General features: G+C 47.7%; 2 protein-coding genes across 2 annotated transcripts in view; one reads left to right on the top strand and one right to left on the bottom strand.

Annotated features, from left to right (window-relative positions):
• The window catches only part of Rybp (RING1 and YY1 binding protein), a 53,925-nt gene extending 47,795 nt beyond the window's left edge, over positions 1 to 6,130 (bottom strand). Inside the window, exons 1-2 of the mRNA XM_057782635.1 lie at positions 6,017 to 6,130; positions 5,251 to 5,376 (exon numbers count right to left, since the gene is read on the bottom strand). Of these exons, the coding sequence (XP_057638618.1) occupies positions 5,251 to 5,376; positions 6,017 to 6,048 (158 nt within the window). The 5' untranslated portion in view covers positions 6,049 to 6,130. The remainder of the gene's footprint in view (positions 1 to 5,250; positions 5,377 to 6,016) is intronic.
• Positions 1,482 to 1,803, top strand: LOC130882493 (60S ribosomal protein L36a-like). Its single transcript, XM_057782647.1, has one exon. The coding sequence runs from the start codon at positions 1,489 to 1,491 to the stop codon at positions 1,801 to 1,803; it is 315 nt and encodes a 104-aa protein (XP_057638630.1). The 5' UTR covers positions 1,482 to 1,488.
• Positions 6,131 to 17,828: the final 11,698 nt, after the last annotated feature.

Here is a 17,828-nt window from a genome sequence, read left to right as displayed (position 1 = left end):
TTACTCAACTTCTGTTAAGAGTCATCTTGAAAACTCCCAGTTTTGAAAGAAGCATTCAGTTAGAAAGGTTTGGTAAGGTTTGATAATTTGAAACACAGGGAATTTTTAAAATGTATTTTACAGAGTATTTTTATGAAAGGCAAACATTAGAACGAAGCCAATGTGACTCAAGGTGCAAAACCACAGTTGTGGATTCTCAGGAAATATGGGTAAGAGGCCTGGAAGTCTTGCTATCTAAAATGTACTGACAGATGCACTTTGGTTCCATAACTATATTGTGGGTTTTCTTTTTTTTTTGGTTTTTCGAGACAGAGTTTCTCTGTGGTTTTGTAGCCTGTCCTGGAACTAGCTCTTGTAGACCAGGCTGGTCTCAAACTCACAGAGATCCGCCTGCCTCTGCCTTCCGAGGCGTGCGCCATCACCGCCTGGCTATATTGTGGTTTTTCCACCAAACTTCTTTAGTGCTTAATGAGTTCTCAACAGACTAAGTTGTCAGGTATCATAAGGAAAGTCCAAAATTACAAACCCCAAACTCCTGAAGCTCTCAAAGAAGGAACACTTTATATACACAAGTCACTTCAAGATTCTTCCAATTCAATATCCTGAGTACCTCTTTCTGTAAAGATAGTTATTTCTGTACAACAGCTAAAATTTTACTTTTTTTCTACTGTTCACAAAGTTCTAAAAACAGTAAACTTTTCACACTGGTAGTACTTAAATTAATCAGGGATTAAATAAGACTTTCAATTCAAAGTTGAGATAAAATAAGCAGATAAAGATGACAGGGATGCTCGGGAGGCAGAGGCAGACCAGTCTGGTCTACAGAGTTTCAGGACAGCCAAGGCGCTACACAGAAACCGTGTTGGGGGGGACGACAACTAACAAAAGGATGGCAGGGGCATGTATAAACTCTGCGGATGTAAGGATGGCTAGGACAGGCAGGGTAGATAGAGAGAATCCAATTGTCCAAGGTGTCCTCTGTCCTCCACACACACCATGAAATGAGTGCACACACATAAAAAAGAAATGTTAAAAAAAAGCAAAATCTGATTGTGCCTTTAATTCTAGCACTCAGGAGGCAGAGGCAGGAGGTTTTCTGAGAGTTCAAAGCCAGCCTGGTCTGCAAAGTGAGTTCCAGGACAGGTAGGGCTGTTACATAGAGAAACCCTGTCTCAAAAACAAAAACAAAAAAGCAAAATCTGGAGATGAAAACAATAAAGCTCCAGGGCTGAAGAGATCGCTCAGAGGTTAATAGCACTTGAGGTCTTCAAAGTACCAGAGTTCATTCCCAGCATCTACACCAGGCAGCTAACAACAACCAGAGAATCTGATACCTTTGCTCACCAGCATATGCGTACCTGCACAACACACATAAATGAAAATTAAAAAAAAAAATTCTTAAAAAAAAAAAAAAAAACAGCGAAAGACTGACAAAGAATGGTTAAAAAAGAAATGATAGCTTTCTGTGCCGATATCGCACCCGCCAACATGGTGAACGTTCATAAGACCCGCCGGACATTCTGCAAGAAATGTAGCAAGCACCAACCCCACAAAGTGACCCAGTACAAGAAGGGCAAAGATTCTTTGTATGCCCAGGGAAAGCGGCGTTATGACAGGAAACAGAGTGGCTATGGTGGGCAGACTAAGCCTATTTTCCGCAAAAAGGCGAAAACTACAAAGAAGATTGTGCTGAGACTGGAATGTGTGGAGCCCAACTGCAGATCTAAGAGGATGCTGGCTATTAAGAAATGCAAGCATTTTGAACTGGGTGGTGATAAGAAGAGAAAGGGCCAAGTGATCTAGTTCTAAGCTGACCTTGTTATGAAGACAATAAAATCATGAGCTTTCACTCAAAAAAAAAAAAAAAAGAAATGATAGACTAGAGAAGGTCAGATTTAATGGTCTTACACCTGTAATACCCAAATTAGAGACTGGCAAGGGCCCAGGAGTTCAAAACCAGTCGAGTCTATGTAGTCGGTTACAGGCCATTCTGAATCCTATCTCAAAAGAATAACAGACCCATGACCGGAGAGACGGCTCAGTGTTTAACACTGAAAGGACCAAGGTTCAATTCCCAGCACACACACGGCAGCTCACAATTGTCTGTAACCTGTATCTAGGGGATCTGACACCCTCACACAGACATACATGTAGGCAAAACACCAATGCACGGAAAGTAAAACTAAATTATTTTTTGAATAATTAAAAAAAACATGTACTTCATAATTATCTCTAAAATGCAGATCTTAGCCCAGCAGGCTCATTCGTAAATAATAAATGAAGAAATGTATAAAGAGGTCTGCCTCGAGAGAATCCCACTATTATCAGTTAAGTGTCCACTCCTTTCCCTTGGGGCTTTTCTAACTGCCCCTTTCACTCTGTTCTTTGCCACTCCACAAAGTTCATATTCTAAATTAACTCACTATCTACCTGCAGACTTAAAAATACGACGACACATGGCAACAGAAGTCAAAAGCTGGCAGCTGGTTTTGCAGAAATCGTTTTCCTTTTCCAAAAGAAATGGGATAAGGGTTCCTTCTAAAGCCAGACTGTTCCAATCCCACTTTACACACGTTTCGCAGCCTTTACAGTTTGGATTACTTTACCTGAGTACATGCTCTGCCACCCTTTAACACCTCCCTTTCCCTTCAGCTGCTTCTTTCACACCCTATGAACTTCATAAATGCTCTTTAGATGATGGCTAGTATTTTCCTACTTAAATGAGGGATATCAATCCTATCAGCAAAGGGCAAATAGCTGTGTCCTACTGGACTACCAGTACTTAGAGCTGTTTTTTCCTAGGTTAACTGGTTGATGCTAGCAGCAATAAAAACAAGAATAATCAACATCTCCACAGTAACTACTGGCCAGCTTACCAGATATGGCTGCTTAAACACTAGCTCAGAGCAACAAAACCATGTGTGTCAGCAAATACACTATTTCAAAATCGCCAATTTTCATTTATTACCCACCATCCAACCCCCAACCACCAAGCTGGGTTGAAGTTCCTAAGACCTGACTTTAAGGCCCAACACAGCAAAAACAAACCAAAAACCAAATTATGTTTTCTATTGCTACCTGATTAAAATACTATGAAAGAGAAAAAAATGGCAAGATCCCGAAAGTGCAAAACTATTTACAAGAAAAAGGCTCAAGAGAAAATACTGTAACAGGCAGTATCTCAGAGAAATCAAAGGATACACTAGCTAGGAGAGCAGTGTAATCAATGAAATCATGAAATCAATGAATAACACACACACACACAAATGTTACTTGTATTCCACTTAATGCTGACTTCTGAACAGATCTAAAACACTGAAGTATTAACAACCTCTGTCCAAAGAGTATCATGACTGGTAATTTAAATACCGAGTCATTTCACTGGTCTTATACCTGTGAAATCTGTATCCAAGCCTACTGAATGTCTCAACGGATGACAGCCCTGAAAGATAACACTCTACTTTTTTTCTGAATTGACAGACTCTCAAATGCCCTAAAATTTCACTGTCATCATCTGTGGTTCTGAAAACAGTAGACAGAATCTTAAAGTCAACACCTTTCATGTGTTTCCAAAAAGTTGGTGAGTCAGGTTTTTCAATTAAAGTAGAAATTGAAAATCATTGCAATATGAGATAATCTTTCCCAGCAATACATCATATGTAAATTTTTGAATTTGGCTGAAGTTTCTCTTCACCAGCATGGTTTTCAAGTTCTTACTAGTTTCCTGGTCATTTACTTGAACATCATCTACAGGAACACTCAAAACAAAACCACAATAAAGAGCTTTGGCCTCAGAGGGATTCTACATGTAAAAAACGTTACTCATAAATAATATACAGTTACTATTGATTTAAGTAACAAATATGTTTCTAAACTTTCATGCTGCTTGATGGAATCCCCGATTTTGAACAGAACAAACCACACAGAAATGGGTTTTCCATTTAACTAAATCTATTTACTATGACACAAAAATTTGACATGAATTTTATTTAAATAAAAAACCAAAACCCAACAACAACCTACTAGCTGGGTGTGGTAACAACTGTCTACAATGCCAGCACTCAGGAGGCTGAGACAACAGGATTGCAGTTCCAGACTAGCTCCAAAATGATGAGATGCTATCTTAGTAGAGAAAAACTACTTACGGGGAAATAAATTTCAGTTCTTGAGTTTTGATTCAAAAGTCTCATTTCTTAAGAGCTAGTGAAATTCTAAAACAGTCCACCAGCATCTGGGGCAAGTCATTCTAGTTACAGACTTGCAGCTCAGCCTCCTTAATCCCAAGTGAAAGTAAAGCAGAGACCCGGACAGAACATCCAGGTGGAACTACAGTCACATTGAGATGACACCAACTCAAAGCAAGCACCTGCTGAAATGAAACTTTTGGCCACCAACCTCATTCACTTTCGGACGTCTTCTAAAGACAGTCTACTAAAGGAGACTGAACTCTTAGGAACAGAAACCCCAGATAAAAATGAAGACACCTGGAAGACTATAAAACCAATTTTTACATTTTACCTAAGTCTATTTTAACGTTACCTCTAGAAGTAGCTCCAACTCATTTGCTATCACATGCAGTCAATCACTCATCTCAATACCAAAGAAACGCTTTCAATGTTGCACAAGAATCTATCCACCTCAACATTTCACACACTACTTCATCAATCTGCATTAGCTAATAAAAAAACAGACACATCAGCACCCCCATGCACTTTCCCAACTCTCCAATATTTAATCTTCAAGTGCAAAAAAGAGGCATTTACAAGGCAGAAAAAGGCACAACCCAGTCTTATTGTACTTCCATACCACCATTAAACTCAGGAAAAAACTAATCCCGGAGAGACAAATTAAAACCACTCTACACATGGCAAAAACAAAAAGGTCTAATGTCCTACAATCCACGGCAGTATGCCCACTTCCTCTCTCCCCTCTGGGAGCCAATACCAACAAGCCAAAGGATGCAAGTGTCAAATCCAGTGTCTATCTGTAACAAGACGAAAACCTGGGGAAATTCCCTCCCATAAATCCTCTATTTTAGCACGAGGCACTGCACCCAACTGGAAATGGCAAGCAACTCCAAGCAAATCCCTCATTCCCCAAATGCAAATAAAAAGGGGGCGTAATCAACAAGTTGGCAAGAGGGTGATCAATAATAATAAAAGTACGACTTCCCTCTCCTCAGCACAAATTGATAAATAGAGCCAAAACAAATCCTTCCGCAAAAGCTAATAAACGCACGTCTTCCAGTACCTGGTGGAGGTGCCTTTCCGCACATCGCAGATGCTGCATTTAAAGGCTTCGGCACTGTTCCTGAAGGTGCAGACGCTACAATCCCAAAAGCCTTCGTCTGCGGCAGGTTTCGCTTGTCTTTTTGGCCTTCCCGAGGAGCGAGGAACCGAAGGGAGGATGGAGAGAGGAGAGAAACAGGCGCTGGTGAGCCGTCGTCATTTCACAGGAATCCGACGCTGGAAACTTCTCGCGGCGACCACCCATCCACCCCACTGGCGGGCACCGGGGCAAGAGGCCGGCGGGCAGCGCGGAGCCGTGCGCCCCCTCCGGCCCCGGGAACCGAGCGCCTGGCGGCGACGGCTCACGCGGGGCCGCGCCGGGCGCAGGAAGCGGGCCGACTCGTGGGCGCGAGCGCGGGGCGGCGGGGGCGCGGCGCGGGCCGCGGGCCGGATCCCGAAGGCGGCGGGCAGCCGGGACGGCCGGGCGGCGGCGCGGAGGGGGCCGGCGCCGCGCGCTGCCCGCCCCTGCTCGCGCCCTCCCGCCCGCCCCACCTGGTTAAATCTCCCTTTGTCTGGGCGGAGCGGCGACGGCGGAGGGAGGCTGAGGAGGAGCCGCCATGGCTGCGGCGCGCACGGCCGCCGGCCCGAGCGGAGCGACACCGCCTCCCTCCGCCCCCGGGTCTCCATCTTAGCGCGCCTCCCCCGCGCGGCCGCTCCGGCCTAGTCGCCGGCGTCCCCGCCCGCCGCGGCCGCCCTCCCCTTCCGCCCCCTCGGCGCCCGGCAGGTACCTGGTCGGGCTCTTCTTGTCGCCCATGGTCATGGACGGGCTGGCCCCCGGCGCCCCACAGCTGCGCGCGCCGCCGCTCAGAGGAGAAGCGCGGTCCGCAGCGTCGCGGAGCGGCCCCCGCCCTCCCGCGCCGCCCGCCCGCCCGCCCTCCGCCGATGGGCTTGAGCTCTGGCCGCCGCCGCCGCCGCCGCCGCCGCCGCCGCCGCCAGTCTCCGGACGAGACTAGTCCCCGCCAGCGCCGCCTCCGCCGAGTGACTGACGAGGGGCGGGGCCGGGCGCCGCGCGTCATGCGCCAGTCAGCCAATAGGAGGGCGACGACCGGCGCCGTGGGGGCGGGGCGGGGCGCGCGGGAGGGCGGGGCGAGGCGGGGGGCGGGGCGGCCGGCGTGCGTGCCCGGGAGTGTGTGCGCGCGGGGGGCGCGCGTGCCTGCCGGTGGCCCCCGCGGCCCCGGCGCGTCTGAGCGTGCGAGCCCGGCGGGGAGCACGTGGCCGTGGCTGCGGGTCCCCGCGGCTCTGTGGCGGCCCCTACTCGCCTCGGAGCCCTGTGCGGCCGCTGCTGGGAGTCTCGCCCCGCAAACGCTCCGCTGAAGTAGTTCCGCGCAGTTTGCGCTCGCCGCGGGGGGCTGCGCCTCGAGGCCCGCGTCTCCCGCACTGCCGCTTTTGCCACGCGGGGCTTTGTGGTCGCCTCCCCCGAGTGACCCTCCCCGGCGACAGCCAGCCCCGCACCCTTCTGGGCCCGGGCGCCAGAGGGAACTCTGGAGAGGGTGTGGCGGAGCCGCGGGCCCCCGCAGCCGAATTAGGGCGTTTCCCCCGGGAAGTTGCTGTTCAGATCCTGGCGACCACGTGCCTGCTTTCCAACCTCGTGCCGCGGCTCCTGCCCCCGAGAAATGAGGCTCCTAACGCTCTTCCCATGAAGGGCACCGTGGATGGAAAGGACGCTGACCTGTACCCCACACTTAGGAAGTGCCTGGGCCCGACTCCATTCCCTCCGGCGTCTGTGGTTGGGAGGTGGGAAAGATCGGTACCCCTCACTTTTTGCCCTGCTCCAGGAATGCTCTTGCCACCGGTTGTGTGTCCTGGCCCTCTACCCGCCCCCGGCACTGGCAAGGAACCAAAGGGGGGGGGTGATGTCTGAAGGTTAAAGTAAGCCCCAGGTCGGGGAGGGACTGGATCAGTGGGTGATGCTAAAAGGTGGGGGCAGGGCTGGGGTGTGGAGGACAGATAACGACGCGCAAACTCAAAGTAGGTTCTTATCAGAACTGGTTCTTGGGAGGGAGAAGAGCAGAGCTGGAAACCCGCTGAAGCTACAGGAGAGCGGGAAGCAGGAAGTCTTGGGATGTGAAGGGAGAGAATAAAAGGGAGGCTCTGTGACCAAGATAAGCTTGATCAGCACTAGATGTCCTCCAAACAGGCACACTCAGAAGGGCCAAGCTACACCGGTCAGCAAGGGTCAACAACCTCCCAGACCTGGGCCACTTACTACCTTTTTTGTAGTTGAAGTAGGAAGGATGGAGTCCCAGGGTCAGAGAGGCCAAAGATAGCCAAGGAATGTGCATGTTAAGGCATGGCCCAGGGCCAGAAGATCTGGCCTCTAGGGTCGGCCTGGCACGCTTCCAGCACTCTGCCCCTTGTGCATTAAAAAAACAAGTCCCTATGGACGGGGAGGCAGGGAACCACTGAAGGGCTGCAGCTCAGTTCCTGCCTAGCGAAAAGATCCTGGATTAGATCCCCAAGCACTCGGTAAATACACAAAGAATGGGTAAAAGAATAAGCAATCCCTCTGCAAACCACATCGAGAAGGTAGGTAGATTTATGTAGAAGAAGAATGTCGCAAACCTTTTTTGCCTCTCAGTAATATAGTCATGATGCACCACGGAGGTGAAGGTGTGCCAAGGTTTTTCACCATCTCTGTGCAACCCAGCCTTCACTTCAATTTAACCCAGGTCTTCAATTTAAGTCAGCCAAGGTTAGCTCGGCCTCTTCATGAACTACCCCTGGGGCCATATAGTACGTCTGAGGTGGAACTTCTTCCTCGCCTTGGTAGAGATGGAACCCATGGCCTTGTTGGTAGACAAGTACTGCTACTGAGTGATAGACTTACGAAGCCCCTGACTGGCACTTCTTACTCAGCAGACAATCTTTGATCGTCCATTCTGTTGCCTACATCCAAGTTCACATTCCTTTCTTTGCTTACTCTAGTAGACTCCCATTGCAGCTACATAATCATTTATCCACAGGACATTTACATTTTCCAGGATGTCTTTTCATGTGTATGCATTTGTCCAGTGGTGACTTTTCAAGAGAGAGAGAGAGAGAGAGACTGTTTCTTGAAAGCTCGTTTTAAAGGAGAGTTTCCAGAATAAAGAGCTCGTTTCTAGGAACTTACTCGGAGACAGCAGGTTCAAGAATTTTGATTTTAGTCAGTAGCAGGAAACGAGACACTGCCAGTGTCTTTCTGGTTCCAGGAGTGCATGGGACACCCTACCCCTAGATTTTGGAGGCCATGACCCATGGCAGGATGGCTCTAGGCAGAAGGCACTTCAACTAGAGCTAGATGGCAGGCAGACCTTCCTCCAAGTGTTGCAAGTGAGGCGACTGCCCTCCCTGGTCGTCTGGTTCCTGTCTTGAACTTTTGCTCAAGAAAGGAGGGAAAACAAGCGTGGTGCAGCTCAACTTCAACCCCAGCAGCAGAGGTGTGTGGATCTCGGAATAAAGCTAGCCAGGATCTATAGTGAGTTCCAAGGCAGCCAGGGCAACATAGAAAGTCTCAAAAGAAAAAAGGAAGAAAGAAAAGGAAGGAAGGAAGGAAGGAAGGAAGGAAGGAAGGAAGGAAGGAAGGAAGGAAGGAAGGAAGGAAGGAAGGAAGGAAAAAGAAAAGAAGAAAAGGAAGTGGAGAGGGAGGAAGAGCACTGGTATATGCCAAAAGAAGAGTCTGGAAAATTGTCAGTATAGCTTGCTCCTGTCTTTAAGCTTGCTGCTGCTCCCCTCAAGCTGGTTTAGCCTGAATGCTCACGGATGCTGGAACCTTGGACCTGAGGAATGCCTAATAAAGACGTGGTAAACGTGGGAGAGGTAAGCCTTCTCCAAGTACCTCCAGGCTTGCCCCAGGCCGTCATGTGTCCTCTGCTGGTCTGAATCTCCAGCTACAGCCTGGGTTAGGGTTTGCGTCAGTCTACAGTGAACTGAGAGTAGTGCAGGGTAAATGTGAAAACACCCTGTTATGCCCCAGGAAACTACCGCCAATAGATGGTTCTTAGGAAGATCTATCTTATTTGAGGGGCGGGCCTCGAGACAGAATTTCTCTGTGTAGCTTTGGAGGCTGTGCTGGAGCTCACTCTGTACACTACAGAAACTCAAACTCACAGAGAAACGCCTGCCTCTGCCTTCGGTGTGTTGGGATTAAAGGCATGCGCCAGAACCACCAGGTCACAACTTGACCACTCAGATCTCTGCCCTTCTTGGCTGGCTTTTCCAGTCACCTGTTGATGCTGTTCCCTCACCCCCCACTCTCTTCCCTTCAATCCCACTGGCCCTGAAAGGTTCAATAAAGTCATTGAGACCTCAGTACACTGCAGCTTTCCAGGATAAAATCATTGGGGAGTTAGGAAAGGAACCTAGCATTGAATGGAACCGGTGGCCACCTACGTGCATTTTTAAGAAAATTGTACGAAAACTAGTACCATATACTATTGTCATTTGTTAAAGTCAGAATAAGCAGGAATGGGGCACATGTCTCTCTATGATCTCAGCAGTTGGGATATGGTGTTAGGAGGCCCATGAGTTCTAGGCCAACTTGAGCTATATGAGACCCTATTTGGAAAAACAAACACCCTCCCCACAACAAGAAGGCATACTGAAATGAACTAACAATCTACGAAAAGAAAATAATCTCAAATAAAAAATAGTTCTTCCTAGCCTGGCAGTGGTGGTGCATGCCTTTAATCCCAGCCCTCGAATGGAGGCAGAGGCAGGCAGAGCTCCGTGAATTTTAGGCCAGCTTGGTCTACAGAGTAAGTTCCAGGAAATCCAGGGCTTTGTCTCATGCAAAAAACAAGCAAAAAAGAATAAATGTCTAAAATATCCAGAAGAGAGTATAAATAGGAAAGTCTCCTAGCAGTATATGAAGATTCTTTACACAATGTGTAGGAAACAAGGTTCAGGACTTGGAGTTGCAACTGGTTTGGTAGAGTGGTTCACCAGCACGCAGAAGCCTTGGGTTCTACCCCCATAGCATGCAGTAGCCCTAGGCTCCATCCCCTGCAGCATGCAGCAAGTTCTGGTTTCTACCCCCCACAGCATGCAGGAGCCCTAGGTTCTATCCCCCCATGGCATGTAAGAATCCTGGGTTCTATCCCCCACAGCATGCAGCAAGCCCTAGGTTCCATCCCCCACAGCATGCATTAAGCCCTAGGTTCCATCCCCCACAGCATGCAGGAGACCTGGGTTCCATCCTCCACACTGAGTAAATCAGGCACAGTAGCACACCTGGAACCCCAATATTCGAGAGGTGGAGGAGAGTGATTAGAAGCTCAAGGTCATCCCCGGCTACACAATAAATTCTAAGCCAGCCTGTGCTACTTGAGACCCTGTCTCTAAACAATAAACAAATTAAGTTACCTTCTCTTTGAAAGGTGGTGTTGAAAAAATGAAAAGAAGACCAGGAACGTAGCTCAGCTGGTAGTGTGCTTGCCTAGGGCCCTGGATTCAATCTCCTATACTGCATAGATCTGACATAATGGCTCAATCCTATAAGCCCAGCACTGTGGAGGTGAGGCAGGGGGATCAGAAATTCAAAGACCTCTTCAACTATGTTCAAAGCCAGCCTGGGCCGTATGAGATGTTATGTCCAAAAAGAGGAGGAGGAGAAGAAGAAGAAATCGTGCATACACAAAAGGAAAAGACAGACCTGAAAACTAAGTCAAAGATTAGGGGCCTATATTTACAGAATACATAGATGGTAAAGGACTTGCATCCAAAAATATGGCTCACTTTTCCTTATGCAGCTAATGAGAATATGAGCAGAAGATACAGGCAGACATTTCACCAGGAGGTCCAGAGATAGCAAAACACACGTGTCCAACATCAGTAGTCAGTAGGGAACCCACACGTTAGAACCACAGCAGTGTACCCCTCAGCCTCAGAGTGGCTTAAGTCAAAAAAATCTGACAATGCCAAGTGCAGGGGAGGATGTGGCACTACCCTCCTCCATTACCAGTGGGAGTGCAATATGGTACATTTCCTCTGGAAAAAACAGATTGGCAGTTTCTTACCAAGTTAAACATACACTTGCCGTGTGAGCCAGCAATCCCACTCCTAGAGGTTTACCAAGAGACGGGGAGGCATATGTTCACACAAAACATTATACTTAGATACTTAAAGCTGCTCTTTCATTGGCACCGAAATCTGGCGGCACTCCAAATGCTCTGAGCTGGTGGATCATTAACACATTGTGGTACATCTACAGCATGGAATACTACTCGGCTGGTAAAAGGGCAAGCTACTGCCCAGGCAAAAGGACAAATAGCAAATGCTTTATTCTAAGGACAAGAAGCCAGTCTGCAAAGATGATTTACCGTGTGGTTCCACTTCATGAGGTTTTTCTGGAAAAGGTAAAACGAGACGATTTCTTTAAGATTCAGTGATCAGATTAAGGCCAATTGATCGACTTTACGAGGTGCCTTCTCTTTGAGTACTGGTGGTGATTGAAAAGAAGTTCAGGAGGACCTTAAAGTAACATGGGTGACCCGTACTCCCAGTTTATTGGCCAGAGTACCATAGCCACAGTCATCAGTGGGAAAGACAATCCCCATGTACCTCAGAGATGAACAGCGGGAAACATTTGGCTGTTCACCTTCTGGCTCTGGGGGGCAGGGGGTACTGCTTAAACAAGTTGAGAGGCATCCTTATTTCTGTCTGTGACAGGCACTGCCTTGCTCAGAATGCTGCTAGGACTTGTCATGACACTTAGTTTAAGACCCAGAATCTTGTTGTGGTGCTCCAGGCTCCTTATCTTCATACTCATACAGTTTCTTCAGCCCCTAGCATGACTCTGGGCATGCAGGTGCCTTGTTTTCTGCCAAGCGCAGGCCTCCTAAGGCTCTTCTGCCTGTTTGCCCATGGATCTCTCGGTAGCTCCCAGCTACCTGGTATCCTAGTGCCTGCTAAACATCCCTCTTCAAAAGTGCTTAAACATCCTACATTGATAGCTTGGGCTCAAGTCACCAACACCCTTCAAACTGCTGCATTTCCCCTTAGATGATTAAGCATGAGCCTTCGCACAGCAATTTCCACTAAAATTGATGCCCGTCTGCCCACCTGCCTGCCCGCCCGCCCATCTGCCGGGTATTGACTAGAACTTAATTTCTAGGGGAGCAACAGCTCTCCTTTCTTCAGTTTCTATCGTTAGTGTCTAGACTAGAACAGAAAAGGTCCCCATGGCCAGTAGATAGTAATAATTGAAGTCAAGACAAAAACGTGTTTACATCTATCCCCCTCTTAAAGCCTCAAATGATCCAATGAGAGAATCTCACCATTATGGAGCCATAGAGGTGGTTCAGCAGGCAAAAGCACTTGCCTGGCCAGTCTGTGGATCTGAAAGTAGATCCCCAGAACCCACATAAAAGACATACATAAGCCGGGCGGTGGTGGCGCACGCCTTTAATCCCAGCACTCGGGAGGCAGAGGCAGGCGGATCTCTGTGAGTTTGAGATCAGCCTGGTCTACAAGAGCTAGTTCCAGGACAGGCTCCAAAACACCACAGAGAAACCCTGTCTCGAAAAAACAAAACAAACAAACAAAAAAAAACAACAAAAAAAAAAAACAATGTGGAAGGAGATAATGGATTCCTGAAAAAGTGTTCTCTGATGGCCACTTGTTTGTAGTGTCTCTATACTCTCCTGCTCTGTGTCTGTGTTCTTTCTCTCTCTCTCTCTCTCTCTCTCTCTCTCTCTCTCTCTCTCTCTCTCTGTGTGTGTGTGTCCCTCTCCCTCTGTGTGTATGTCTCTCTCTCTCTGTCTGTCTCTTGTTTTTCTCTTTCCCTTGCGCTATCTCTCTCTCCCTTTCCCTCTGCCTCTTCCTCTCCTTCCCTTCTCATATCAAAATTTAAAAGAAAATAAGAACTGCCATCACTTCCTTACAGAGTCTAAATTCCACACAGCCTCTGATCCCCAGCTCTGTTATCTTGTCCCTTCAGAAGCATCACAAAGAGCCAGCTTGTTTTGAAGGATCCCTGAGGGGGTATAGACACATGCCAAAGTCCTGTGGACCCTTTCTGACAGAGAAGCTTGTATGTGTGTCTGTGAGTTTGTCATTTCTCCATCCCCTGATGCCCCAGTTAGGTCAGTCTCTAACCCATGCAAGGTCTTAGCTGTCTTCCTCTTCAGGGTAAAACCACAAATATTGAGGCTAGAAGAGCTGGCTCGGCTGTTAAGAGTAAGCATTGCTCTTGCAGAGGACCAATACCCACATGCAGACATGCGCATTGCACTATTTAAAATAAATCTTATATACACTAAGGTTTTCTGATCCTGGTAGACCTGGGTTTGTGAGCCTGTCTGAATGTTAGCTTTTGCCTGTGAAGAGCAACCACTTGTGCTGGACCCCACAGAATGAATAAGGCACTTAGTGCTACTTGGTTTGGGCCTGTGATGTGCAGAAGGGGTACCTGGGCCCAAGACCCAAACCCCAGCATTCACTTCTCCAGCTGATACTTGATTTCCCTTACCTTAGAATCAGAGTCACCATACTCTGAGGACAGAGAAAAAGAGTTAGGACAATTCACTTAGTTCAGAGGGAAAAGCCAGTGTGCAGAAAGGAGTTGGGACTGTTGCTCACATCACCCTGATCCTCACAGTCACCTCCTCTGTGAACACCCAATGTGCCCTCTCTGGTTGAAGACAGCTAGCTCGAAAGGTGTATGTGAACTTAAACAAGAAAACCTCCACTGGCCTGAGTTTATACCCAAGCTGACGGTATCCTGCTTTCTGATTGCTGACTCTTCCGGAACAGAATGGAAACCCTATAAATCAAGCATCCTGCCATTCACTAACATATCTTGCTCATTAAAACAGCTGAGGTTGGATCAGTGAGATGGTGAGATGACTCAGCCAGCAAAGGGACTTTCTGTGCAAATCTGGTGACCTGGGTTCAATTCCTTGAAGCCAACAAGAGATAGAAAGAACTGACTCCAAGAACTGGCTTCCACATGTACACTGTAGCATGCCTGCTCCCGGTACACATATGCACATGTATACACGATGATAAATAAAAATTACAAACATCTAATATTGGGATATGTTTATATGTCACAGGATGTTCATCTCCTCCAGATCCTTATGGTAAAGACCTCAGCCTTGCTACCCCAGAATGTTATGTATTTGGAGATGGGAACAGAGACAATAAGGTGGAACCTGCAACACCCTCCCCCCTTTTTTAATTTGTTTTTGTTTTTGTTTTTCAAGACAGGGTTTCTCTGTGATTTTAGAGCCTGTCCTGGAACTAGCTCTTGTAGACCAGGCTGGTCTCAAACTCACAGAGATCCACCTGCCTCTGCCTCCCAAGTGCTGGGATTAAAGGCGTGCGCCACCACCGTCCGGCCTTTTTAAATTTTTTGAGCCAGAGTCTCATTGTATAGCCTTGACTGGTCTGGACTAGAACTAGACATGCTGGCCTTGAACTCACTGAGATCTGCCTGCCTCTGCTATACTGAATGCTAGGATTAAAGGTGTACACACACACATACACACACACACACACACACACAGTATTTCTTTAAAAAAAATTCAAAGTCAGGCATGGTAGCACATGCCTAAAATCTCAGCACATAGTTGTTTGATTAAAAGTGAGACCTCAGCCAGGCGGTGATGGCACACGCCTTTAATCCCAGCACTCGGGAGGCAGAGGCAGGTGGATCTCTGGGAGTTCGAGGCCAGCCTGGTCTACAAGAGCTAGTTCCAGGACAGGCACCAAAGCTACAGAGAAACCCTGTCTCGAAAAAACCAAAAAAAAAAAAAAAAAAAAAAAAAAAAATTAAAGTGAGACCTCAGGGGCTGGAGAGATGATCCAGTGGTTGAGAGCATTGGCTGCTCTTCCAGAGGACCCGGGTTCAATTCCCAGCATCCATATGGCAGCTCATACCTGTCTGTAACTCCAGTTCCAGGAGATCTGATGCCAATGCACATAAAATAAAGTTAAAAAAAAAAAAAAAGTGAAGTCCGGCAGTGGTGGCACACGCCTTTAATCCCAACACTTGGGAGGCAAAGGCAGGTGGATCTATGTGAGTTCGAGGCCAGCCTGGTCTACAAGAGCTAATTCCAGGACAGGTTCCAAAGCCACAGAGAAACCCTGTCTCAAAAACCAAAAAATAAATAAATAAATAAATAAATAAATAAATAAATAATAAAAAAGTGAGACCCCCCAACCCTCTGACACCCCTATATCTAAGGAGCCTGGGATGATTGGAAGCATAACCCCAGCCCCTCCCCCTGGGAGTTGCCTTGGTTCGGACTCCACCTCTGGAAAAGCCCACCAAAAGTGGTCAGGACCACTCCCACAAACTATTTAGGCTGCTGCCCAGAGAAGGAACACGTGGTCTCCAGGTTTTGCCTGGGTACCCCCTCTGTCTCTCTCTAGAGAGTACTGCAGTAAACATGGGCATTGATTTGGTCTAATTTGGTCTGATTGGAATTATTTGCGTAGGTAGAGAGGAATGTCTTAAGACTATTCCTAACAATAGTGAGTTCTAGGTCTGGGTAACATAACAAGAGTCTGTTTCAAGGAAATAAAACCAAAAAAGAAAGAAAGGGAAGGTGAGGGAGAGAAGGGAGAAACTGAGGAGGAAGACAAGGAAGAGGAGGAAGATGGGAAGGAAGAGGAGCTGTAGAGGGAAGATGATGTGGAGGCTAAAAGAAAGAGGAGGGGAAGGGGGGGAAGAGGAGGAGCAGGGGGAGAGGAGGGGGAGGGGGAAGAGGAGGGGGAGGGGGAAGAGGGAGAGGGGGAAGAGGAGGGGGAGGGGGAAGAGAACTGTATGAAAGGGAATGAGGATGAGGAGGAAACATCTGAATACACTCAGAGATCTTAAAAGTCTACACATGAAGGAATGGCCTTGTGAGGGCATTTTCACCAGAGGCAGCCATCCACAAGTTTGGGAAAGCAGCCCATGAGATCCCAGATCTGCCAAACGTCCTCACTCTAGACTTCCCACTCCAATTTTGAGAAAAAAAAATCCATTTCTCTTCCTTAGGGTTTGGACTGTGGTGTTCTGTTACAGTAATTCTAGCAAATTAGCACCTCTGCTCTACATTTGTGGGTAGAGATGCCCCTGGAGTTAATAACCCACATAGGTGATAAGGTTGCTCAGCCAGGCACTAAGCACACGGTGTTTGTTTTTTGTTTTACTTTAGCAGATTCTCTCTGTGTAGTCCAAGCTGGGCTTTAAATCCTTTTTAAAAATTAACTGTGTTTGTCTGTGTTAGCTGCGTGTGGGAACAGGTGTGCTAGGGCATGTGTAGGACGTTCACAGGACGACTTGCCGGAATGTGTTCTTGCCATCTACCATGTGGGTCCAGGAGAGGGATCTCACATTTTCAGGTTTGTCAGCAAGTGTCTTTACCCACTGAGCTATCTTTTTCTGTTTTTTCCTTTTTCTTTTTCTTTTTTTTTGTATTTCAAGACAGGATTTCTCTGTGTATAGTTCCAACTGTAAACTCGGCTGACCTTGAACTCAGAGAGATCTGCCTGCCTCTGTCTACCAAATGCTGAGATTAAAGGTGTATGCCTCCAGACCTGGAAACCCACCAAGCTGTATGGCTGGTCCCTGGGAGTCAAATCTTTTTATATTTTATCTTCGTGTATATGTGCACATGTCTATGTGAATGCTGTGCATATGTGTTCGGTTTGGGTACCCTCTGAGATCAGAAGAGGTCTTTGGATCCCTCGGCACTGGAACTAATAGGATTTGCGAGCCACCTGATCTGGGTCTTAGGGTCTGAACTCTATCTAGTCCTCATGATGGAGCAGCAAGTGCTCTTAGCTGCTGCTGAAACAACTCTCCAGCCTCTGAACTTAGAACCTTGGTCCCCCTGCCTCAGGCTCTCTAGAGCAGGAATCAGATACACACTACCTAGCCCAGCATACTTAGGGTGTTTTTAGCACAGTGGATACTAACAATAACCCTGTGAGGCAGGTTCTATTATGATGCCCTTGTTATAAATAAGGAAACGAACGAAGGCTAAAATAAATGGAGGGAGGGGGAAGGAAGAAGGGAGAAAGGATCACTTATCTTGACTCACACATTCTGAAAGTAACTAGGCTGGGAGCTGAACCCTGTTGCCTGGGCTCTGGAGGTTCTAGTAAGTTAACTGTGGTCTTTCCCTGCTCATAACTCAGATGAGGAACTGGAGGGCTCAGACTCTGGTGTCCCACATCCCTGCAGCCGACCAGGGTGTGGTGGAACCAGAATTTCAAGTTCTCTGAAGTCACCACACACCAGAGCTCTGGAACTCAAGAATGTTACCTGTGGTTAGTTGGAGGTAGGAGAAAGACTCAACAGGAGGAACAAGGGCAAAAATCCTGAACCAGGGGATGGCTAGATGGCTCAGTGGGTAAAGGTGCTTGCCACTCAGGCCTGGTGACCGGAGTTCAATCCCCAGAACCCACTTAAAGGGGGAAGGAGAAAACAGAATCCACAAAATTGTCCTCTGACCTCCGCATGTGGGCCACACATACACACAGATGCATGGGTGCGTGTGCGCGCACGAGCACACGTGCCCACACACACACAACCTAGAGCTCCATGTAAACCTTGATAGGTTTACA

This window comes from Chionomys nivalis, chromosome 1 (genome assembly GCF_950005125.1).
Source record: "Chionomys nivalis chromosome 1, mChiNiv1.1, whole genome shotgun sequence".
In the NCBI taxonomy this organism is placed as follows: domain Eukaryota; kingdom Metazoa; phylum Chordata; class Mammalia; order Rodentia; family Cricetidae; genus Chionomys; species Chionomys nivalis.
This window is presented reverse-complemented; position numbering and strand designations above follow the sequence as displayed.